The sequence below is a fragment of the Boleophthalmus pectinirostris genome, unplaced genomic scaffold (assembly GCF_026225935.1).
Source record: "Boleophthalmus pectinirostris isolate CB_2022bp ecotype Guang Dong unplaced genomic scaffold, ASM2622593v1 HiC_scaffold_1, whole genome shotgun sequence".
Taxonomy (NCBI): Eukaryota; Metazoa; Chordata; class Actinopteri; order Gobiiformes; family Gobiidae; genus Boleophthalmus; species Boleophthalmus pectinirostris.
Window position 1 is genome coordinate 13,276,151 of NW_026570970.1, and position 26,585 is coordinate 13,302,735.

Below are 26,585 nucleotides of genomic sequence, written 5' to 3' on the forward strand. Positions count from 1 at the left end.
AACACAATTTATGTAGAGCTGAGATCACTACTTTAATTATATCCTGATTCATGTACACGTACTATCTTTTATGTAAGATCAAGTTACCTCTTAAAAGCATCTGCTGCCTTCAAGACTTATGGTTGATTTGTTAAAACCACAATTACTGCGTTTCACATGACATCACAACTTTATCTATGCCAGTAATATCTCATAAATTTTAATTGTTCTTGGGTCTAGTCACTAATAGAAATAATCAGGTTCAACCTTTGTGAATTTGCCTTTTGGATATTTCTTATGAAAACTCTTGGCTCTTGTCCTCAACTGGGAGCATGAAATCACTGCTCTCCAGAATCTGAACACCACAAGTACAATTTATATCTGCCAGTCCTAATCAAAGTTATGAAAATCTCCACAGACAGTATGAAAAATTGTTCATAATTGGTCCTCTGGTCATGTAACTCTGTTGACTATTTGCGGTGTGGGGTAGAATCAAAAAAGTCAGAAGTCAAATTTTTAATAGTTGCATAATTAACAAATAAAAAGTACAAAATGTTGCCAAATTTTCAGTGGGCTGGGAATCGCAGAGTCACTCATGATTTAGTACATTTCTCAATACATGGCTACTATTTTTAAGAACCAAATACATTTTCACAACAGTATTTATTTGTATCTACCTGTGCAACATTAACATGGAGTAAACCATGTGTTTGACAAATGTATTGCCTAAACAATTTTACTTTTTCTGAACCATCACCAAATTTTCTTAGCCTGATTCATCAGTCTGACCTCACAGCATTAGGATTCATTTGCTCGACGATAGGCAGGTACTTTTATTATTTAACCAATCGCTGCTATTTGGTCGTGACGTATGTAATGCACCAAATCCCGTAGGAAGAAGGGCAATAACGTCTTTCCTCTTGAGAAAATTCATCAAACATTCTCTTTGTTCTTGCTTTATTTCCTCAGTCTCGTTGCCAACACAGAATGTATGTCTTCGTCTACATTCGTCTCGACCGCTTTGTTTACTGTTGTGCTGTACCACAAAAGGGACCCAGACAGGCGCTTGAGTTTGACGTTATGGCTTCACAGCTCTTCGCTGATTGGCCCATGCACGGTCTGCAACTTCAGGGGTTCTTGCAAATCGTCTAGCGTATTCCGATTCCTGACCTAGTCGCTGGAGAGAAATTAAATTAAGCGGAGGCACTAGTTATGGCATGGCACTGCAGATGAAAAAAATAAAAAAGTGCCCAACTCATCTGTATTTGGAACATTCAAAGCGGAAACATGGAAAGAGTCAGGTTTAAATTTCTTATTGTTTTCATATTAGATAAAAAAATAAATAAATAATACAGGGACAATTTTGGATATCTTATTTGGTATTAAGGAAGGAGAAATAAAATTGAGCAGAGGCTCTAGGTGGCACCAGCATGGCAGCACTGTCACAAAATAATTTGGTAAAAGACACCAAAAAATACTCTTGGTGATAAATTAATACAGCAGCCCATGATATCAACACTGTATCACCTAATATACAGTCACGATATATATTTATATTTAGATATTTAGCTTACCCCTGAGCAGATCATACGTTATTAATTTCTCTTTTATGGTTCTGCTCTTATTTTGATTTTACTGGTTTTATTTTTGTAAAGGTACATTGTATAACTTTTCTGGTGGGGGGTGTGTCAAATACTTTTGCTGTTATTGCTTTGTCTGGAATGTTTCACAGTATGGCATTAACTCTTTCTATTTTCATGGAGACGAAACCAGGCCAAGTTACAGGTCAGGTCTGTGGAGAGGCGACCTCGCTCACAGTCAGAATGCCTGTTTTTCTAGCTATTTTTGAGCTATAAAACCACCTATAATTGATTAAATGTAATGTAGAGCTGTGTAATGTTATACTGTGGAACATTCCAGGCAGAGCAATGACGTATCCATAGAAACAAGCAGGTGATGGACCCTCCACTAGAAAAGTTACATAGATTTAAGACTAGTTTGATTAAATTTATTTATTATTATATCATTCTACTGTGGTTACTGTGTGTTTGTGCAGCGTTTTTGGCCTGTTTATGAAACGTCCTAAATAAATAAAGTGAATTGGTTTGAATATATTGTGTTTGGGGTGAGATGTTGAAAAGCAATAATTCAGCCCTTCACCCCCCGCCCTCACTAACCCACATTTAAATAGAGCCATCTTCCAGTCCCCACCCATGACTCATAGCTTCAGATTCACACGATTTGTTTTGGTCTCAGCGTCTGTCTCCCTCTGAACTGCTGTCTGTGTTATTTTAAAAAAGCACCGCAGTGGCACGCGCTTGGTGAACGCCGCAGGATTTCACTTCAGAACTTATCCCTTGACTAATCTCTCCACCAGACACAAAGCATTTAGCACTCTTCTCCTCACTGACCTTGTGCCGTTTGTGTTTTTATAGGAGGTGTCGTGAGCAACTTTGAATGCGAGTGTGACGCATCGACGTGCGGCGAGGACAGCCGGTGTTTTGGACAAAAGTGTTTCACCTCGCTGTCCGTGCAGAATGGGACGGCAGTGACGGAGAAGGGGTGCATTGTGGGTAGCGAAGACGATGCCTGTTCACGCCCACCGACTTCTGAGCTGGTGGTGGAGTGCTGCGAAGGGGACTTGTGCAACACCAATGTCTCCTTGCAGTTTCCAGTGAAAGGTAAGAGTGACAAATGAAAGGAAAGTTTCAGTAAAAGTTCCCACATTAACTTGAGGAAAAACAGTCATTATGTTGAGAAATAAATTGGCTTTTGCGAGCATCAATTAGCTGTGAAATGAGCCGTTGAAATGTACTGGATAAATATTTGTGTCTGCTGTCTGTTTAATGTAAGAAATTGCCTCTCTCAGCATGGAGCCAATTTAGCTACACTTTAAAAGTAAGGCTGAAAATGCTAATAAGCAAAACATGCACACTGACCCATACGCTTATAATGAGGCCATACCTGGACCAGGAGCAAATTAAAGTGTGCACCTTTTTCACCTTTCCTTAACAAAATACTATGACTTTTCATAAAAGTGCAGAGCCATCTTTTTAGCAAACTTTAAAATCTTGTTTTTCTTTTGAAATGTTTCGTTTAGTTTAGTTTAGTTCAGTTTAGTTTTTAGGTTAGTTTAGTTTAGTGTTTAGTTTTTAGTTTACTTTAGTTTTGGTTAGTTTAGTTTAGTTTAGTGTTTAGTTTTTAGTTTAGTTTAATGTTTAGTTTAGTGTTTAGATTTAAGTTTAGTTTAGTGTTTAGTTTAGTTTAGTGTTTAGTTTTTTTTTTAGTTTAGTTTAGTTTAGTGTTTAGTTTAGTGTTTAGATTTAAGTTTAGTTTAGTGTTTAGTTTAGTTTAGTGTTTAGTTTTTTGTTTAGTTTAATGTTTAGTTTAGTGTTTAGATTTAAGTTTTAGTTTAGTTTAGTTTTTTAGTTTAGTTTAATGTTTAGTTTAGTGTTTAGATTTAAGTTTAGTTTAGTGTTTAGTTTAGTTTAGTGTTTAGTTTAGTGTTTAGATTTAAGTTTAGTTTAGTTTAGTTTAGTTTAGTTTAGTTTAGTTTAGTTTAGTTTAGTGTTTAGTTTAGTTTAGTTTAGTTTTTAGTTTAGTTTAGTGTTTAGTTTAGTGTTTAGATTTAAGTTTAGTTTAGTTTTTAGTTTAGTTTAATGTTTAGTTTAGTGTTTAGATTTAAGTTTAGATTTAAGTTTAGTTTAGTGTTTAGTTAAGGTTATTTTAGTGTTTAGTTTGGTTTTTAGTTTAGTTTTTAGTTTGTTTTTTAGTTTGTTTTTTAGTTTAGTTTAGTTAATGAGACAGGGACAGTGCACAATCTACATTAACCTTAACAGGAGAGACGCATTGTACCAGGTTGTGGCATCAGTGCTAATTTCCACCTGTCGTCCCTGGACAGGCTAATTTATAGATTTTTTAAAATGTATTTTTTTTTTTTTTTTTTTTACTTCTCTTTTAAAACATAAAAAACGGAAGTAGTTCATTTTTAATTTTGTTAGTTTTCACACCCTTCCTGATTATTTATTTTTAAATTTTCTTAATCAACCGACGGGAGACTTAACAATCAATTTTTGATTGATCATTAACGTTTTTGTATTCAAATTATCATCAATATTGTTACTAATTTGCATAAATAAACTCAACTTTACCACATATAAACCATAACCACTATAGAGCCACGTGAGTTATTTGAGATCATAATGTGTTTAATGCACTTTTGCTCAGATTTGTTTACGTTTTACAGAAACAAAACTTAAAACCGCATGGCTAATTTGCATAAAGTGTAAGCTCTGAAAAAAACAGCTCGCTCTTTGTGCTCTGATGCATCAGCTTCTGTCAGACTAAAGGACACGACTCAGTGGAATATGAGTGTTCTCTCTGTGACAGAGGGATGATGATGATGATGATGGGTCTGTTCTGTGCATATGTCACGTTGGAGATGGTTCATGTTTTCATAGATCATATGTGTAAAGGTTTAGTGCAGCTCTTTATTTAACAGTCATTTCACTCACTTTATTTATGTTGGTCCCTTTATTTATTTTGGCTACTGTTGTGATGAAAAGACTGAAAAGTGTTTGTCATTGGTGTACACAACTCTAGTGTTTGTGCTGTCAGACGCAGCCTCGTCTCCTTATACTGCGCACAGCAACCTACATTTAGTTTGTCAATTAATAATTAAAGTGATCGATGAAATTCTTAATGATCAATTATCGACTAATCATGCCCATCCCTCAATTATACGCAGACAGTACACAGTGGACATATTTTGAGCTGCTTATACAATATCTGTTCAGGGGCAAGACAAATTTTTCTCAAATAGATGGGAAAAAATTGTTACAGGGTCATTAACATTTAACCTATTAGATTCTCGAACGGCTCCTCTGCAGTTTTTTCATTTTTCTCCTTTGGGTTAGTCCAGTTCGCCCTAGTTTAGCTGTGGTTTAGTTCTGTTAAAGTGCTGGTTCTGATCCGGTGGTTAGATACTTGGAAGAATCATGGTATTAGAATGTCCAAAAAAGACACACGATCTGTTGAGTTTTTGAGACACTGAAGAAGCCGTAATACCCCTGTGACTCATTCTGTAATCTCTCAATAATCATGTCACTAGACACCAGCACATATGCGCAACTCCTCTTTCTTCTGCCAAACGGAGCACATTTAATTCTCACTCCCATGTCGCTCATAATCAGCTCTCCTGCCATTTCATTTAAAGCTCACTAATGGTATTGGTCTAATGGACGTGCTTGTGCTTGTTCTCTTATCAGATGTGGAAGTGTCCTCTGGCAGGCCCGTCCTCCGGGAGCAGCAGTGCGTGTGCGAGGGCGCCCCCTGCAGGGACCACCAGCACTGCACGGGCCAGCATTGCTTCTCCTCGCTCATTATAAAGGACGGAGTGGCCACGCAGCATAAGGGCTGCCTGAGGGACGACCAGGAGGGCAGAGACACCTGTGCCACTGCCCCCTCCCCCACCTACGTCGTCAAGTGCTGCCAGGGCCATCTGTGTAACATGAACGTGAGCGTGCAGGCTCCGGGGAAAGGTGACTTTGAGCAAATAGTACACATTATCTTTGCTGTTAGACTGGCTTTGTTCACACTCACTCTAGGGTTGTCGGATACTAATGCTAGTATCGAAACTAGATACTCATTTGGGTGGGTATTGATACGCTGCATTCACAGGACAGAAATGAACGTTTTCTGAATGGCTTTAGTATGATTTTGAGATGTATCAGAATAAATATTAGAGCACATAGACTAGAATACACCAATGGACCACTATGGAACCTACCTGGATGACTGAGAGATCACACTGATATAAGACCACATGCTCATATAAAAGAAAGTACTGTGATTTAATGTTGAAAACTCTCTAAAATCTAACTGTCTAACTTACTAACGTGACCAAGTCTTTGGGAAACAATGCTGTATACCTGTATGTCAGACTGGCGCCACCTAGTGCCTCCGCTCATTTTCATTTCTCTCAAGCGACTAGGTCAGGAATCAGAATACACTAGACTGTTTGCAAGAACCCTAGAAGTGCGAGTTCGGGCACCAGCCAATCAGCGAAGAGCCATAGATTCTGTGTTGGCAACGATTCCTGAGATTGAGGATTTAAAGCAGGAACAAAGAGAATGTTTGGTGAATTTTATGAAGGGGAAGGACGTTATTGCCCTTCTTCCTGCGGGATATGGGAAAAGTTTAATATACCAGTTAGTCCTGTTAGTGGCATATTACATACGTCAGGACTAAATAGCAGCAATTGGTTAAATAAAAAAGTACTCGTCTACCGTAGAGCGAATGAATTTTAATGTTGCGAGGTCAAACCGGTTGATGAATCAGGCTAGTATACCATACATTTCAGTACAGAAAAAAAGTAGATTTAGTGTTTAGTTCCACTTTGGTAAATGGTCACATTTTTATATAGTGCTTTTCCACCTTCAAGGCACTCAAAGCTTTACATCAACTACTCACCCACTCATATACACATACATACAACAGTGGCCTCTTTCCCAATGATGTTTATGTCAAGAGCAGGATTCAAACCGCCAAACCTTTGGATCAGTGGATATACACTTAACTAAGCTACTCCCGCCACTTGGATAATTTCAACATTAATCCATTTGCATACATTAAATCTCCTGTCTGTATTTATGTCTCATTCTTTGTTATTGTGTCGTCTCTCTGCAGAGGAGGTGGTGAAGCCGGTGGTCCGAGAGGAGCATGAGTGCGTGTGTGAAGGCAGCTCATGTGAGACGCTAAATCGCTGCAGGGGGCACCAGTGTTTCTCCTCTCTGACTGTAAACACCGGCTCCCTGGTTTACCAAAAGGGCTGCTTCAAAGTCTACGAGCAGAGCACTCTCACCTGTAAGACTCCGCCCTCCAGGGACCAGGTGGTGGAGTGTTGCTATGGCCATCTCTGCAACATGAACAGCACCGTGCAACTGCCGGTCAAAGGTAAAGGAAAACTTCTCATAACGCACACAGGGACACATGTTAAAATGTCAATATCAGCTGCTAAAAAACATTATCTAGATGGATTATTAGATGTTTTTGTATTATTTAAATAGACAGACATACTATTTAGACTCAAGTAACCTTTATTGCACTGCATTTGAAGGTGCCATTGTTTTGAAAATTCCTATTTTCACCTACGCCACATCTAAAAAAAAACATCATCTACTGCTCTGTACGTGATTGCTTTACATTCCCACTCCCCTGAAAACGTTGATACCCATAGGAACAATTTGCATTCATTATCCATTTGGTTTCCCGAGCAGCCAGTCACTCCTGCATTCTGGTCGCATTCAGAAGGATCTGGAACAGCAAGAATCATTCACGTCATTCAGAACAAAATATATAAAACTTATTTTACCAGAGATAAATCAGAGTTAAGTGCTTTGATTGTTGAAACCACAGAAATCTAAGCTGTTTCTCAGTCTTTTTCCTTTTTTACTTGTATGCTGCCATGGTTGTTTTGACCCAAACTGACCATGCGTTTCTCTGATTGCATAATCCACGTGTCCATCACACCCATCGGACATTGGGAAAACAGGATATGGTTCCAGACCTGCTCGTCTTTGTAAAGTATTGTCATAGCGTGTGGTTTGGCCGACCAGGCAAACCATTTGGCACAATTTAAAGGTTGGCTGTTGGCTCCCATGCAATTATCTGTGGGCAGGAGTTTTTATTTTTCCAAATTTAATGCAAAAATCATGCACATAACCTGTCAGAACTGTCATGAAACATCTGCATCTTATAAGAATCTAGATCATGAAGAAGAAATGAGCCCATCCAAACACCTCAAATATTTATTGATTTATTATACCTTAAGCTCATAGCAGATATTCCATTTTTGCAATACTCTATGTTCATAGCTGTCAAATTGACATGCACAAGATGAATTGAGGCATTATTCCACTACGCTCCAATATGGGTGATGTTATATTCATGTGGTCCAGGCAGCGTTTGGCCTTGGTAAAAATGAGAAAATTTCATGCAACACCATGTAATGATTGAACCAAGCTACAGGCTAGTATCAGCAATCTAGCCTCATATTTTGGGTTAAAAAGTTATAATATCACTATGTACAGATGGTTGGTTTGAAGGGACTTTTTAAATTGCGTTTTCTCTCATTGGAGACCACGGCAGGCAAATGGTTTTAAGTAATGATAATTAAAATGGCTCCCTGCCCCCTAGTCCTTGTTTTGGTTCATTTTCATTTATATAAGTGAAGTATGCTCAGAAAGCTTTGCCAAGTTATTAGCTTGCTTCAAGAGCCAGACTATGAATCCTCCAAATAAAAAAATGACTTTATCGTCCCAAGTTATTTCACCCTGTTCAGTCCTAATTGAAATGTGCATTAATGAGAGATATTATGCTTTTGTCTGCTATAGTTATAATCTATGACACCCGTGGATGATTATTATATATTTTGGACATTTTAAATTGCAAAGTTGATCCTAAAATAACTAAATTAAAGTTACTAGTCCACTGACAACTGTCCACTCTAAACTGCAATACTAATATCCAACATAAACACAACAACAAAGACCATACTTAAAGCTTTGTCTATGGGTAATTAAGATAATCCTTTATTGTCTCTCATGGGAGAAATTTGTCTTGGAACAGGGGATCACATGTTTTATCACAAAGACAGGACAACACAACAACAAAACGGTGGTCTATGGTGTTTGTTTATGTGGTGCTTTGTGTTGTGTTGTCCTGTTTCTTTGATAAAGCGTGTTATCCCCAGTCCCAAGACAAATTTCTCCCATGGGGGACAATAAAGGATTATCTTATCTTATCTAAAAGCACCACACAAGCACCACCATAGAACATAAATACATAAGAGACCAAGTTTGACCACGAGTGATGCACCAACAGGATCTTTAAGTCGTTCTTTACATGCAACCTCTTTGCAATCTTGTATTTTATTACAAATTGCAGACTCCCTAAGCCTATGTGCAGTTTTGATCGCACATAGTTGCAGTTGGCGAGAAGTGGCTTTTTTGTTTCATTTGTGCCACTGACTTCATCATAGCACTGTTGAATCCTACGTGTATCACAATATGAAAATAAAAAAATTGGGATGCACCGATCTGATACCGGTATCAGATATCAGTGCTGATTCTGAAAATTTTGTTAGATCGGATATTAGATTCCAAATATCGGTTCAGTCTGTATTCTGGGTGGATATGTTTGTTTAGAGACTTAGACTTACACAAACTTTAATTATCCACAAGTGAAATTATTTGGACACAGTAGCTCACGCATCACAATTAGGGATGTAACAATAACTGAAATATCGCGATATCGTATCGTCAAAGTTCTCACAGTAATATCATGGACCATCACAATATATCGAATCACAAGTCTCTTTGTTTAAATTAAGAGTTATGGTGCAGCAATAGCCAAAACTACATAGACCATGATCCTTTGCTCCATTTCAGTGTAGACTACAAGAAGAAAAAACTGTTCTAAACACTTTTAAGTCTTAGTTCTTTGATTAAGTCTTGTCAAGGCATTTTAAGAGGAAAAAGTAGCATATTCACAAGTAGCCTCCACAAAATATCGCAATAAATATCGTACCATGAGATGTATATCGTGAAAATATTGCGCAAATATCATAAGATATTCGTGATCTTTCCCACGATGTCGCAGTAAATATCGTACCGTGAAATTTATACGGTGACGATATCATATCATGAGACTTGGATATTGTTACACCCCTAATCACAATATAATGTAATAACAATGAGAAAAAATATAAATGGTAAAATAAATTCTAAATAAGTAGTTAAAAAGATAGCAAGAGACAGGTGTCAAATAAGACATAATTATAATAATAAGCGTAAATGTACAAGTAAAAATAAAATGGAAAGATATATATATATATATATATATATATATATATATATATATTTTTTTTTTTTTTTTTTTATGTAATAAGACTGTTTACTGGACTTGGTTGACCCAGAAAGTCTCAATATCTGAACTTGTTTTTGTATACAAAGCTGTTCTGTGGATACTAGAGAGATAAATAACAGCTCCACAACACATTTGGAGCAGTTTTGTCTTATTTTTGTTTAAAGGAAGTAAATACTGTTCTGTTTGTTGATATAAGCAGATACTTAAAGCTATAGTATTGAAATGTGTGTTGAAACTGAAAAAGCTCTCTAAAAATCTGTGAATGTAAAGAGTATACAGCGCTTTTCTTGTATCGGGGGTAGGAAAAAAATTGTAATTCTCAGCGCAATGACATCCTAAATGTTTGTTTACTCAAATAAATACAACTCTGACTGGGTAAATGAGAAGGGAAAACCTACGACATGGTTGAAAGCTCTTAAAAATCGATTTCACATAATTCAAATTCGACAGCCTAACTGAACATGCCATCTCCAAAGTGACTGCCACTCACCGCCCTTTTAGCGCAGTGAGGGTGACACCACTGGCTGCCATATTTTCTGCCCCAGCTGTTTTGGATGCTTCCATTGGCCCAGCTTTTCAGGGCACAGTGGTCACTCGGCTGGAGCCATATAAAACAGAACTGCAAGGGACAGCGGCCAGCCAAGGGGAGATTTTCAATATTATTTAGTCATGGTCTACTTACTCTGTGTCCCCCTGTGCGGCTGTCAAAACTGTCTGACAAGCACCTACTGGGTGAGCCCACCTGGGAATGAAGGGCAGCTGTATGTATGCAGAAAAAGCTTTATAATCTTCCATTTGATCTCGTACTAAAGGAGTTTGCCAGAAGCTCACAGCAGCGGCGGCACCTTGGTAATTATCTAAATGCGTTAATGCGTCTTTTGCTTATGTCTGGTAGCTGTTATGAATGCGCTTGTAGCTGGATAGATTTGGGGAAAAAGAGGGCACTATGTGAGTTGAAAAAAGGGGGACATTGTCAGCGCTGCCTGGAGAGCTGTTCAGGCGCTCCCTTGGAATGTCTGGAAACTGTGAATAGTGGTCAGTTGTTTGGGCTGGCCTCTGTGGACTACATCGGCCATTGACAATTTTTCAGAATTCAAAGATTTTTGGATGTGAAAGAAAGTGGACATGTTGTGCTCGACTGAGTAGTGATTTTTTTTTTTTTTTTTTTTTTACATTCACTGAATATGCCGCTCAGTGATTGCTGCTTCAATCAATACAAGAAATGTTCTGCTTTTATAGAGAGTCAGCTTTCAAAGATGGACAGATTGACTTTGATTCAAAAACATACTAGTGCTTTTTTAAATTCACGCCTATTTTGACATTCGGCCTCCCTTTGAGCAGAAAAGACTTTAGCTCAATTTCCAATCATCTGCATTATTATAGCCATGCTGCAAATTTGTCATTTCAAAATGCTTCAGTATCTATTGTTTCCAGGAGAGGGCATCAAATCTACATTTGCTCTACACATGTGTCCATATTTAAGTGTAAGAAGTTAGTCCAGGCTATTCATGCTACATACACAAATAAAAACACAAACCTCTCCACTCTCCAGTAGAGGGCATCAGATACATAATCCAAGTGTTTTCTGTGAATCTAAGGCTGTGTTTATATGATGACAGTCTGAACAGAAGATGCAAAAGTGGCGTCGCGTCTTCACTTTTTATTCCGTGTTTCGACAAGTGATTTTGGAAGGTAGTCTATGTGCAGACGGTGACTCAAAAGTGTGTGGAATTCGATTAGGGCTGCATGTCAGGCGGCTCGGTGGTGATGTATGCGACGTAAACGCGTACGCGACGTGAGTAGATCTGACCAGAGTTTTGGGCAGTGTAGACAGGAACACTACGGTGGAGTGTATTCAACTTTTCCACTCTGGAGGGTGGTTTCAGATGTTTGCGTTTTAAAGCCATCAAAACGCTGTCACCCTCTAAACGAAAGGCACTTCTGATCAAGTATTTTGTCGTTTTTACCCGCAAGTATTCCCATGTAGACAGGGCTCTAAAAGTGTAGTGGTTGAAGAGGGGGTGTTACACCTTTATGGGGTAATAAAAACATGACATATTTAGGTCACAATGTTGCCTTTTATCGTTTTAAAAATGCTAGAGTTGCTGAAAATGAAAATTGTTGGGTGGGAGCATGGGTGATGTAGGCTTATGGGCATTGGTGAGATCCCTAGATTACTCAAACATGCACGATTGCGTATATAACTTCTTCAGACATGTTTTTTGATGACTGATGACATTATAACATTGAAGAAAGCTCCAAAAATACCAGTTTACAAAGATGCATAACCATTTTCACTGCTAATTTAACACTGTGTCTAACCAACAACCACAACAAAATAAAACCAACTAAACTAACTACAAACTAACTGACTGACGTGTATTGTTTCCCCCTGATTAACCAACCAAACCCACTCACTGTATTTGACGTTGTGTGCCCACAGCGGAGGAGCTCTCCCACTACAGCGTGACCACTCTGGCTATTGTGATCGTGGCGCCCATTATAGTCCTGATCCTCCTCTCCGCCATCGCCATCCTGGTGTTCCGACGAATCCACCACAACCAGATGGAGCGCCTAACCTCCAGAGACGCCGAATATGGAACCATCGACGGGCTCATCGCTTCCAACGTGGGGGAGAGCACGCTGGCAGTAAGTATTGGCCACGATAAAGAGACTGTCTGTGCTGAGAATAGAAGCTTTGTAAAGAAGTTATAATTAAGTAAGCACGGCGTTGTAAAGTACACCTGGCGAGACCTCTTCTGCTCTAAAGGTTCTTCCTGGAATGTTCTACTGCATGACATTTATTCAATTATAAGTGGTTTTACTGCCTTAAAATGTCTAGAAAAACGGGCATTCTGACTCTGAGCCAGATTGCCGTTCCACAAATCTTGTAACTTGGTCTGATTTGGTCTCCATGAAGTTAGAAAGGTTTAATATTATAGTGTTAAACCTTCCAGACAAAGCAATGACATCTCTAAAAAAGAATTTCACGGACCCTCCACCAGAAAAATTACGCAATGCATCTTTAAACAAAGACATGGCTCTTTTTAAAGTTAAGTTCAAAGATGATTTTTCACGTATTTGAGCAAAATCTGTCTTGCTCCAATACAGATATATTGTACACTCAGCTCTTGACATCAAAATAAGTCAACTAATTACAAAGTGTTTTAATGTCCAGTGTTATTATTAACTGTTATTAGCTGTATTATCCTTTTTTTATTAGTTTATTTATTTCATTCATAAATTATAAAAAGACTGTAACAGTGTCACAACATCAAACATACAAAAAATGAATGAAAAGGAGCAGAAAGAAGAGTCATCTTATGTCACCTGTCCCCTTTTCCATTTTCAAGACAATACATCAACACCGATAGTTACTTTAAAACATTTCAAGTCAGTACATTTCCTTTCTTAGTAGTTATGACAGCAAAACTTCACAACAGCGTTTATGAAAAGCGTTTATAAACTCATTGCGGTGACTATTTAGTATGCTCAGAATGCATAAGGTAAGTGAGGAGTAATAAAATGAACTAGTTCTGTTTTTCACATTTTTTTATACGGTGACAAAAATCAGGTGCAGCGCCTGTAAAAACTGAATAGCCATACAGTCTGTCAGAAATCAAACTTTGGACTGGAGACACAACTAATAAGATATATACAATTTTTATTTAGCTGTTCCTGCCAACTTGCAACTTACAACATCTTTTCTGTAATTGCGTTTACAGTTTTGTTAAGAAAGTCTAATCATAGCATAGTTTTTAATTTATCATCATCATCTTTATTCCGGACTCAGGGTCCATTTTTAAAACAGACAAGGACAGTGACATTACAAAACAATAAACATTTATGTTTAAAGACAACCATACTAGTGTCTCCACATGTTGGACTGATATCTTATTGCACTGAATCTCATACTTGTGAGTGACATTATTATGTCATTGTCTGATTTGTTCAGTCTGCAGGTAAAACTGTACATTAAAATTCTAAGTGCAGCTCGCAAAGTGTTCACTCATGCAGTAACAAACATCTCTGTCGCACTCGTCCATCGTGGCCTTCTCAAAAGCACCTGTAAAGCATCGTTGTAGGCCACCTGCAGTCTTAAATAATTAATTGATTAATTAATTTTTTCGCTAAAATGTCTCAAATTCCATCTGTGTCTCTTGAGTCATTAACCTTCCTGTATTCCGTGTAAACTAAGCATAGAAACTCCTGTAAAATGGAAGAATCCCACTGAACAAAGACCCCATCTGTGTGATAAGATCCACGAGGATGCACAAACAATAATTACTGACTTGACGGCACAGTAGCAGTGGTAGCTTTGAAGTAATTCTCTCAAAACAATACAGTAGTGCGTGTATCCAGCAGCACTGCATGGGACCACTACTTGTCATTACACAACAAATGAATGCAGCGTGTAAATATTTAAACATAGAATGAGACTCCATATGTTGTGTATTAAGCGATTAGAGACACAGCAGCCAACAAAACGATCATTTTCCTCATATATTTTCCTTCATTTTGTTTGTGAATACCATTTGCTCCGTCTCCACTCAGTCTTGGCGTTTGTACGCAGTGGTTTGAGTTTGAGGTTTGCTAAAATGATCCAGAATTTGGGTGGAGTCTTGCGGTTTGCTCAAGTGTGTAATCATGTCCTGCTGAAACATTGCAGTTTGGATTCTATGTTAACTCGTACTTGAGCGTAGTAAATAGATACTTTTACTGTGCAATTATACTTGAGTGCATTTTTGGAAATATTCTAAAACATACAAAATATTTCTGCTACTTTTTTCAGTTTATAGACTTTTATTTTGACGTTAAAGTGAAAAAGAGGAGTACCACAAGTAATTTATAGTAGTAGAATAGGTAGTATATTTAAGTGTAGACCCAATAGTAGCCCCCTAATAAAATCTGCTTAACAAATTAGTTTAGTAGTACTTGTACTTGACTAATTGATCTGTAATATTTTATAATAACTACTAGAGATGTAACGATATCCAGATCCCTCAATACGATATTTTCATGATATGCATGTCACGTACGATATTTATTGTGATATTTTGTGGAGAGGCTAACAGAATTGTGACTACGCAATTGTTTTTCTTTTACCTTGACAGTCCTTTGGTCTGTCTTTTTTGTCATCATCCAAAGAACTAAGATTTAAAAGTGCTTAATAACGTAATTTCTTCATGGTGTCTGTGCTGAAATGACGCAAAGGATCATTCATGGTCTATGTCAGGGGTGTCCAAACTTTTTTCATCAAGGGCCACATATCTAAACACAGATGAGGCAGAGGGCTGATCGAGAGCAGAAGACTGAAGCTCAATACAGTGAATAATTGAAATATGTTCATGTTTAACACATTAGAATGAGCCATCAGTCTTTATTCATGCTAAGATCCTTGAAACCACACACTAAATATTAAATACTCGCTTTATCAAAGTAGATTTTCAAAAAATTTGCAGTATAAAGTTAATTTTTAATTGATGCAAGGTAATTTGGGCCAAGAAAAACTTGTCTGAGGGCCGCATTTGGCCCATGGGCCATAGTTTGGACATGCCTGGTCTATGTAGTTCCCTTGGCTTTTTTAGTTGATGCTCTATCATATTAAAGAATTTAAGCAAAGAGAACAGTAATTCGATATATTGTGATGACCCACGACTTTTGACGATACGATATCACGATATTTCGGTTCTTGTTACATCCCTAATAGCTACACTATTTACAGCTTTATAGGTTCACTGCTTGTTTCTATGAATATGTCATTACTCTGCTTGGAAAGTTCCACAGTGTGACATTAAACAGCTCTATTTTACATTTATTCAGTTACAGGTGGTTTTATATCTAAAAAAATACCTAGAAAAACAGACATTCTGACTGTGAGCGAGGTTGCCTTTCCACAGATCTGACCTGTAACTTGGTCTGGTTTGGTCTCAATGAAGATAGAACGTTTTAATGCCAAAACAGTAACAGCTCCATGGAGAAAAGCATTTGACGGACCCTCGACCAGAAGTTACAAAATGCACTTTTAATAAAACAAGAAATTCTTAATTCATGATGAACAAATTATATTAAGAAAGATTCAGGCTTAGTAACTGCTTAGTTAACGGGCTATGGTTAGAGGATAGAGTTTGGGTATTAATTAAGTTGTTATTAAGCTATAAACTATTTGTACATTATGAATTAAGTAAGTCTAATTACAGTGTAGTTATCCTCCTGGGACAATATATATATATTTGTGTGATTTTCTTTCTATCTGGAGGTAAATGAACACCTTGGCATTTAGATTTTGTTAATTTTATTTTTATTTATCATTTTATAACATGTCCTCTGTAATGGACATTGGGGACATTTTGGTGTTAAATCCATGTGGCCTAACAAAAACAACTTTTTTGATGACCAGCATCCCGGACAAGCTTCTACAGTCGCCTCATAAAGTTTTTAGACTCTTTTAATTTCTTATTTCTTTTTCTTCTTATTATTATTTTATCATAGTGCAGCCACAAATTAACTCCTATTGACCACCCTATAATCTCCAAGCTCTATTTAAGCAAAGGAACCTAGTCTCCCCATCAAGAGTCTATCTCAAAACACTTAAAAGATAGACTGGTTAACTCAATGTCCACTATAAAGGACACAAATGAATAGGCCGGGTCTCAGGAGGATAATAGTGTTACCAATTTGAAGTAAAAGTATTTGAAACTACATTTTAAAAAATACACCCACTCACTACAATATATGTTACATCTTGATTAGTCGTAGTGTTACTAAATGTGTAAGGTGTAAAGGTGTTTGAAACTTTACTCCATTTATAAAACTACACCCACTTACTCGGTTTACTTTTGGAACGCTGCACTCAGACATTGCAGCCTATCACACTGTGTAATACCCACATTATCTTATTATTCTTTTCATCAAACGCTGCAGAGGCTGGTCCAAGAGAGACACGTTTTGGCTCTGTAAAAGTCTGCGTCAATTCAACTTGGCACGAAACACCCAAATACGAGCCCCTCCGAATGTTTGTTTGAGCATAATTAAAAAGCTCTTGGCAGCAGTCAGGAGTAGAGAGGTTATGAGGAACAGCGGTGTGGAAAAGCCGAAAACACACGCGCCCGGCCTCTCTCTCCGCACCCAACAAAGTCATCTCTGATTAGAAGTGATACTGCAGAGCTGCCATGATTGCATTCTGCTTGGCCCCAAATATAACCGCAGAAAGCAACTCTTCGGATAAGCTTTTAAAGAGTTCATATTAAGCAATTTTCTCGTCTATGTTATGTTTTTGATGAGGAAACTGCATTATATCTAGAGTTTTCTTTTGTTTTGTTTCATATTTGACACCCAAATCCTGCGTATTTAGACTCAGTACACTCTGTTCCACCTTGTGACGTCATGCGGTAATACAGGAAGGTGCTCCACTGTGTTTTTAAACTCCGTACACCTTCACTAGAATCATTTGGATAATTTCAGTCTTGCCAATCTCTACTAAACAAAAGCTGAAATGTTGCTGTTAGCTGTAGACAGACGATTAAGAAGGATTACTCAGATGAATGAATGATGTATGAATGAAACAAAACACAATTCCTGGTTTGTTTTTGAGCTGGTGACAACATTTTATCATGGATTAAAGCTCACAAGAGTCAATTTTGTGTGATATTGAACCTTTAAAGTCTCAACAGAGTGACACCTTATTCTATTTGACGGCCTTTCACCTATCTTTGTTGCTTTCCGAAATAGTCTTCCAGGCCACTCCTCCATTATGCATGTGTTTATCCAAGAGGCATTACTCATGTTGATTCCTCTTCTCCCAGACCTGTGTTTATTTCTGAGCTGCCGCAACGCCCCCATGTGGTCGCTCTGTGAAGCTGCCAGTCTAAGCAGCGTGAGATAAAAATAAAAGGCTTAGCAGCATTGCGCCTGTTTTGGAGTCTGGCCCTGGGATTAGATCAAATCTCCAGCGCCCACACCAGCCAGCCACCGGGGAGGGGGTAAGGCAGTGGTGAGGTTTAACCACCAGGGGGCACTCCACACCTCTGGACAACAAGAACACAGGCACACACCCAGCTGTGCACAATGTTTGGGTCTGCATAGTGTTTAAGGACATTACATTGACTTTCAGTGCTTTTCTGGAGATTGAGCCTAACATTAACCATAATTACAATTTACTTAAACTTAAAATGCTAAATATTGCTATATCGAGATACTAGTGATGTGATTGGCATACGGTATCCATATTCTGGGCGGTTTTATCGATTATATAGGGTGTTTTTTGGTATATTTAGCTGAAATTCTGAATAAAATGTTGAAACTTTTTATGCAACCACCTGAAATTTAGATGTTTCAAATATTAAAATGGATGAATTATTGTTTGTCCTAATTCTAATCCGCATCAGACCTTCAAACCATGCTTTTGATCGAATAATTTACATCATGAGGCCCTAATCTTTCCCCGTAAGCGAGACAGGTCCCCTTGAACTGAATGCGCGTACCGACTCCAGTCCCCACGACGTGATAAACACCCACCCTCATATTGTTGCCCTGCGTCGCACACACGGCTCCCATGGGTGCCACATCAAAGACCCAGCAGCCCTTGGAATCCAGATGCTCCTTATTTCATCATTTTAAAACCTAGCGCCCGGGGATGGCTTTGAAAAGATTTGATTCTTCACATGGTCCCAACACACGCAGCCCCTCATGTTTTGTGTCGTCTTTTTTTTTCTCAGGATCTGTTGGACCATTCGTGCACCTCGGGGAGCGGCTCAGGACTGCCCTTCTTGGTCCAGAGAACAGTGGCTCGACAAATCACGCTGAATGAATGTGTGGGTAAGTGGCAGCCTAGTGGTTTGTATTCAGCAGTGGATTCAGCATAAGGCGACTAATTCATATGATTGAGGCCGTACAATTGGCACAGTGTGTAACATTTCTGGTAGATGGTACGTCACTCTCTTGTCTCCATGGAGATATTATTGTAGTAGTACAACAAGTAACATACAAGTACATAGTAGAATTGGTAGTATATTTAAGAGCTGGCCCAATAGTTCTGCTTAACAAATTTGTAGTACTTGTATTAGGGATGTAACAATAACCAAAATATCGTGATATTGTATCAAAAGTCTCACAATAATATCGTGGGCTGTCACAATATATCGAATCACAAGTTCCTTTGGTTAAATGCATGGTTTTACAGTAGAAACAGCTTATAAACATAGGGAACTACATATCCCATGATTCATTTCAGTGCAGACAACATGAAGAGATATGTTTTAGTTGAATTCTTGGGATTATGGCGGAAATAATTCACACCAAAATCTTATCAAGGTATTTTAAAGGCAAAAAAGTGTCCCATCTACAATTATATTATCCTCTTCAAAATATCGCAGTAAATATTGTACCGTGAGATGTATATCGTGATAATAAGATTTGGATATCGTTACATCCCTACCTTGTACTACTTACTTGACTAATTAATCTGTAACACTTTTTAACTACACTGTTTACTGCTTTAAAATGTGCCTAATTCATATCAATAAGATCATACAATTGGCAAAGTAAGTAACTGCTCTGGTAGATGGTCTGTCACCGGCTTGTTTCCATGGAGATGTTATCGTATTGCCTTGAGTATTCCACAGTATGGCATTAATAGTAGGCTCTGTCCACAGCAGTACGCTAGCTAGCTCACTGTGTCTCAAACGTGGATCTATAATAAAACCTGGATAAGCCCCTCCTCCTCTGTTCCGGCTCAAGACCGACTCGTAGCCGCTCCAGGTACTGCAGCTCCTGGGAGCTTGGCTCAGAAAGAATTCTCCCATAGAGCGCAGTGCATTTTTTTGAGAATTCAAACTGCCCGTGTTTGACTGAAAGATCACTGACAACTTTCAAAAAGGTTGAATTTTGTAGGGATTCTTTCTGTTTTCACAACATAAACTTTTTAAATTTTTTAAATCCTCAAAGCGCCTAAAAGTTAGCTTTGTAAAAGTTCACCTAGCCCCGCTCTGAGCTCGTGCTCGCTCCGCTCTAGCAGCTCTCGCTCTGACTAGTCAAATCCAGAGCCGTAGCTAACCATCCGGGCGGTGTACGCACAGATGCTTTGATGTGCCCCACCCCGGGAGGTGAAAGTCGAGGAGCGGGGGGGTTACAGACGTCACACAGGTGGGAGGTGCTCATATTGAGAAAGTAATGTGGAAGAGAAAATTATTTTTTGGGCCCATGCACCAATAAGCACAGGCCTTTGAAAACAATACAACGCAACCTGTTAAACAACCTATTAAAATTCAAATTATTTAAAGTAAAGGCTGCTCAATTATTTTTAAATGTAAATGACTTCAGTTTAAGGAGTTGTTTTAATATTTTATTATGCCTCAAACTTTACATTAGAGTTAGTGTTGAGACCCAAACCTTGACACAGAAGTGTCATCTGGTATTCATTTTATTTGTGTAGTTTTTAATATGTCATCAGTCACATCCACCCACAGCTCCCTGTTCACTGCCTTACCTTTAAATATTTATTCATTTTAGCACAACTCACCAAAAAACCTCAGAGATAAAACTGCACAGAGCCTGTTCTTGTTTATTCAGTGAGATGAGCAGGGCCACTTCTCCATAGATCTGACCCTTCACTTGGTCAAGTGGCATCACCTGCTTGTCTCCATGAAGATAAGTTTAACGCCATACTGTGGAACAGTGCATACAGAGTCATAACATCTCCATGGAGACAAGCAGGTGGCGGACATTTCACCAGGAAAGTTACTTAGTCCATCTTTTAAGTGTGTGTAAATTATGTGCAGAATTGTATTAACGTAATTTATTTTAAAAGATGGTCGTGGTACTATACACCAGGACAAGCTAAAATGGAAACTTTCATACCTTTGATTACTAGTCTTGCCAAAAGTAATTTCAATCTGGAAAAAAAAGAAATAAAGAATGAAACTAGGTGAAAGGAATGTATATAGGCTGCCACAATCAAGTTCTACAAATTCCTCATAACTAAAACCACACAAGAGCTGCAGCTATGAACACAGAGACATTCTAATTTGATTAGAAAAGATATGTTTATGTATATTGTTTTGAGATTGTTTTGTCTTTTGCACCTTTACTTTATTTGTCAGGGTTTAAAAATGTACTGAGTTAAACATTGAAAGACCAAAAGAGCTGTTTAACAAGTCAACCACGAGCAAAAGTGTCTCAGAGTACCTTAGACCTAAGAGTAATTCAAATGTGTGCAATGAAATGTGACCGGTGTTGTCATGTTTTTGTCCCCAGGAAAGGGTCGCTATGGTGAAGTGTGGAGAGGCCAGTGGCAAGGCGAGAACGTGGCCGTCAAAATCTTCTCCTCCAGAGACGAGAAGTCCTGGTTTAGAGAAACGGAGATCTACAACACTGTTCTGCTTCGGCATGAGAATATTCTCGGTATGTCGTTTAAACAGTTAAAGATGCATATTATTTGTATTTTCTATTTGTATTTATGTATTTATTTTGGGCAAGTAGAGATTTACATTTGTATACAATAGAACGTGTAACATAAGTGAAATCATAATAGAAATAAATTATACAAAATTAATTTTTAACCACATTATTACATTGTTCCTTCATCGTAAGCATACCTGGGGTTGTTTAGCTTGATTCACAAAGCTTTCAGGAATGTTAATATCTTTCGAGTCTCAACCTCAAAAAATATGTGATTTAAGTTTTCTCAGGATTGTTGCGTCACAAGTATGATCGCTGGACTCCCTCCAAGCATTTCTGTCATCAAATAGCACAAATTAATTAGTACTTTGTGCTTACATAAACATGTTGAGGCATCTTCCTTATTACGTAGTTACATTTTTTTCCCTCATGCTGATTCCGTCTGCTGCCAGTAGATGGCGAGCTGCACCATATTCAAGTATGAGCACTGAAGCTGTGAAATAATGTAATAATAATAATAATTCTTTCACTAACCATTATTTTAAGTTTTGAAATGCCAAAGTTCTAAGATGCCAAAGCAAATGTATTCAAGGGGCAAGTTTAAAAGCCAATAAGAATACATGCACTACCTTCAAAGTTTGGACACACTGTTTCTTTAAATGTTTTGTTTTTCTTTTTTCTTACTACTTTCTCCATTTGAGATACATATGGAAGACATCAATTATATAAAGCAAGATGTATAGAATTATTTAGTAAAGAAAGAAACTTAACATAACTCAGTATTAGGGGTGACGAGACTTAATCCAAAGAACTAAAACTTAAAAGTGCTTAGAACTGTTATTTCCTCATGTAGTCTACACTGAAATGGAGCAAAGGATCATGGTCTATGTAGTTCCCTCTGTCTTTTTTTAGCTCTTGCTGCACCATAACTCTTAATTTAAACAAAGAGACTTGTAATTCAATATATTGTGATAGTCCACGATATTATTGTGAGAACTTTGACGATACGAAATCAAGATATTTCAGTTATTGTTACATCCCTACTCAATATATTAATAACTAAATATTTTACAATAAAGAAAATAGTCAGTCCAAACCTTTGACTGGCAGTGTATCATGCATAATACTTGAACTGTTTACTTTGGTGTGATAATTATGATGGTTAAACACGTTTTATAATCTATTTGTAATATTTTTTCCCAGGCTTCATTGCTTCAGACATGACCTCTCGTAACTCCAGTACTCAGCTCTGGCTCATCACGCACTATCACGAGATGGGCTCCCTGTACGACTACCTGCAGCTCAGCACGCTCGACGCCCTCAGCTGCCTCCGGATGGCGCTGTCCATCGCCAGCGGCCTCGCACATCTCCACGTGGAGATCTTCGGCACTCAAGGCAAACCGGCCATCGCCCACAGAGACTTGAAGAGCAAAAATATACTGGTGAAAAAGAACGGCCAGTGCTGTATCGCTGATCTAGGTAAGTGTGGGAGACGAATTCAAAACCTAATGTACCAAAGTTATTATTTTGATATTGTATAGATGACATTAAGTATGTTTCTGTGGATATGTTATTACTCTGCCTGGAATGTTCCACAGTATGACATTAAACAGCTCTACCTTACATTTATTAACTAAAAAATACCTAGAAAAACAGGCATTCTGACTGGGAACAGGGTTGCCTCTCCACAGATTTGATGTTGGGTCTGATTTGGTCTCCATGAGGATAGAACGGTTTAATGCCATACTGTGAAACATTACAGACAAAGCACTAACATCTAGAGAAAAGCATCTGGCGAACCCTCCACCAGAAAAGTTACATAATGTACCTTTAACTTTTAGCACGGAGCATTTTTCATTAAAGATGCACAATAAGGCTGTGCAATTAATCAAATTTTGAACGTGATTTCGATTTATGTGTCAGTCTCCAAACTCATATCATTGAGTTGAAATAATTTAAAGCTTAACAAAGTTTGTTTTGGGATATTTTTTATATAAATAAGTATATTTGTTATTTTTTGAGCATAAGGATTGTAGAACAGCTGGATGTATAGTTTATTTTGGATACGTTTATGTTTTTCAATGCCTTATTTCATGTGTAAAGTATATTTTATTCATTTTATGTTTTATACATCCCAAAACTGCTCTAAGGTATATATTTGTAGTCTATATTTATTGTTTTTAGTGGGGTTTTTTTTGAGAGGGAAATGCTGAATAAATGCATCATCTAACAAAAAAAAATTCATTTGAATAATTGTGATTTCAGTATTGACCAAAATAATCGTGATAGTGATTTTTTCCATAATCGAGCAGCCCTAGTGCACAATGCAACTTTACTGGTGGAAGGCTTGTCTCAAAGTAACAGATCCTATCCACATGGGGGATTAAACTTAACTATCTCCATGGAGACAAGCAGGTGTCAAATTGTTACAGGTCTGATCTGTTGAGTGGTGACCCTGCCCACAGTGAGAGAATAAATGCAAGATCAGCTAGTTTAATGACATACTGTTGAACATTCAAGACAAAGAAACAACATAACCATGGTGAAAGGGGCACCTTTAACTTTCATAATCAAAGCAAAGTGGCCAACTATTGAACTTATTGCGAATGTAATCAGAGTTTGTTCCTGTAGCCAAAATAAATATCTTAATATAACTGTTGATAGTGAAGATTTCTACCAAGATATTTAAGATTTCAAAGGCAGTCATCTGGACAAAGTTTTCTTAAAATAGAGACATTTCCGCTCACCATTTGGAAGCCATTATCAATCTGAAAGTACTAACTAAAGGTGAGCTAATTTAGAACTATCCTAAGGTGTGAACTTTAAAACATATGCAATGATTTAATAGACAAATTCGGATCTTAATTTACAGAATTATAAGAGGAATATTTTAGATGAAACGTAACTCTGCAACATCTTTCAGCATGGCTATATTTTTTTGTTTTTCATTATGAACCAAATACCTACTTCAGACATCTAACAGCCCTTAACTAGAAATCTATTTTGAAGAGCACAGACCACTTTGTCTCATACAGCGCTGCTTCCATTTTCAGCAAAAAAAAATAATTCAGCTGCAAGTCCCCACGTAGCCAGCCATGTTCATTACTGACATCTGATTGATCCTAATGTCCCGATACACAGGGAACCAGTTGCTTGTTCCCTGGTGAGTAAGCTCTCATTTGGGGGGAAAAAACAAAAAACAAAAAACATCCTGTGTACAAAAACAACTTAGCTAAGCATATGTTCCCAAAAATAAGCAGGTCGAGGTGAGCTTCGTATCTAAAGGTGTTTGTTGATGTGTGGTAGGTCTGGCGGTCATGCATTTCCAAGACACCAATGAGCTGGATGTGGGCAACAACCCCAAAGTGGGCACCAAGCGCTACATGGCCCCCGAAGTGCTGGACGACTCGATCCAGATGGACTGTTTCGAGTCCTTCAAGAGAGTGGACATCTGGGCTCTGGGGCTGGTCCTGTGGGAGATCGCCAGGAGGACCGTCAGTAATGGTGAGGACATGTTGAAACCATTTCAAGTCATTAAACAGACATTGTACATTGTGTTTTGGGAATCATTGGCAAGACATGTTTATTTGTACAGCACAATTTGTACACAAAGTAATTCAAAATGCTGTACTGAATGAGAAAGACACTGAATTCACAATACAAGCAAATCAAAACATAAATAATCATCATAAAATTCATATTAAAAGAGAAAATTGCTGAATAAAAACTTTGCCATGTGCACAGAAACAATTTATTGCAATATCAGTCAACGCAAATCTGTATCTATGGCAACTAGGGTGTAACAATAACCAAAACATCGTGATATTGTATCGTCAAAAGTCTCTCAATAATATCGTGTGCAATCACAATATATCGAATCACAACTTTCTTTGCTTAAATTCATTGTTATGGTGCAACAACAGCTAAAAAAACAGAGGGAACTACATAGACCATGATCCTTTGCTCGTTTTAGTGCAAACTACATGAAGAAATAACCGTTCTAAGCACTTTTGAGTTTTAGTTTTTTGGATTAAGTCTTGTCAAGGCATTTTAAGAGGAAAAAGTAGCATACTCACAATTTTGTAAGCCTCCACAAAATATCGCAATAAATATCGTACCGTGAGATTTGGATATCGTTACATCCCTAATGGCAACCATCAAAATTTGCCTTGTATTAGTTTTGAATTACTTTTGTTTGACTAATAAACAAAGGAAATTACCCTTTTTAAATTTTGTTTAGTTTGAACTTTAACTTTCTGTCAAAATTACAGCAACAAGGAAATCTCCTCACTGTTTAAAAGATCGCAAGAGTTAAAAAAAAAAAAAAAAAAAAGTGACACCATACTAAGGGCATTTAAATATTTGCTTACAATGAAATAGTATTACCACAAACAAGGTTGTACAATGTTCTAAAATTACAAAATCGCATCGTTAATGAAAGGGCAATTGGTCTTTTTGATACTTAAAAACAGTTATACATTTTCTTATGTTTATTTGTTAAATCTGGGACAGTGTAGCCTGATTCATCTGACCTTGCAGCATTAGGATTCATTCGCTCGACGGTAGACGTGTAATTTTTTTTATTTAACCAATCGCTGCTATTTGGTCGTGACGTATATAATGCGCCAAATCCCGTAGGAAACAGGGCAATAACATCTTTCCCCTTGATAAAATTCACCAAACGTTCTCTTTGATCCGGTTTTAAATCCTCGATCTCGGGAATCGTTGCCAACACAGAATGTCTGTCTTCATCTACATCCGTCTCAAATGCTTTGTTTACTGTTGTGCTGAACCACAGAAGGGACCCAGACAGGCGCTTGAGTTTCACATCATGGCTTCACAGCTCTTCGCTGATTTGTGCGGTCTACAACTTCCGGGGTTCTTGCAAACCAACTAGTGTATTCCAATTCCTGATCTAGTCGCTGGAGAGAAATTAAATTGAGTGGAGGCATTAGACGGTGCCAGTCTGGCGAGGGACAGTGCACATTGATCAACAATTTTCACTTAATAATAACACCATACAGAAAAGTGTTTGTCTAAATCGCTAACATATTTTGCGTCTTTTCTCTGTAGGCATAGTAGAGGACTACAAGCCGCCTTTTCACGACGTGGTTCCCAGTGACCCGAGCTTCGAGGACATGAAGAAAGTGGTGTGTGTGGACCAGCAGAGGCCCAACATCCCAAACCGCTGGTTCTCTGACCCGGTCCGTCTCATTTTCACTCTTCTCATGTCTATTCTCCATTTATTATTTCCCATACATTTAAATAACCGCATTTTCTCT

General features: G+C 37.8%; 1 protein-coding gene across 1 annotated transcript in view; it reads left to right on the forward strand.

Annotated features, from left to right (window-relative positions):
- LOC110166565 (activin receptor type-1) overlaps window positions 1-26,585 on the forward strand; it is a 67,711-nt gene that overhangs the window by 40,017 nt on the left and 1,109 nt on the right. Inside the window, exons 3-11 of the mRNA XM_020931820.2 lie at window positions 2,415-2,660; window positions 5,247-5,519; window positions 6,667-6,933; window positions 12,350-12,555; window positions 18,624-18,723; window positions 21,160-21,306; window positions 22,507-22,782; window positions 24,610-24,807; window positions 26,377-26,507. Coding sequence (XP_020787479.1) covers window positions 2,415-2,660; window positions 5,247-5,519; window positions 6,667-6,933; window positions 12,350-12,555; window positions 18,624-18,723; window positions 21,160-21,306; window positions 22,507-22,782; window positions 24,610-24,807; window positions 26,377-26,507 — 1,844 coding nt within the window. The remainder of the gene's footprint in view (window positions 1-2,414; window positions 2,661-5,246; window positions 5,520-6,666; window positions 6,934-12,349; window positions 12,556-18,623; window positions 18,724-21,159; window positions 21,307-22,506; window positions 22,783-24,609; window positions 24,808-26,376; window positions 26,508-26,585) is intronic.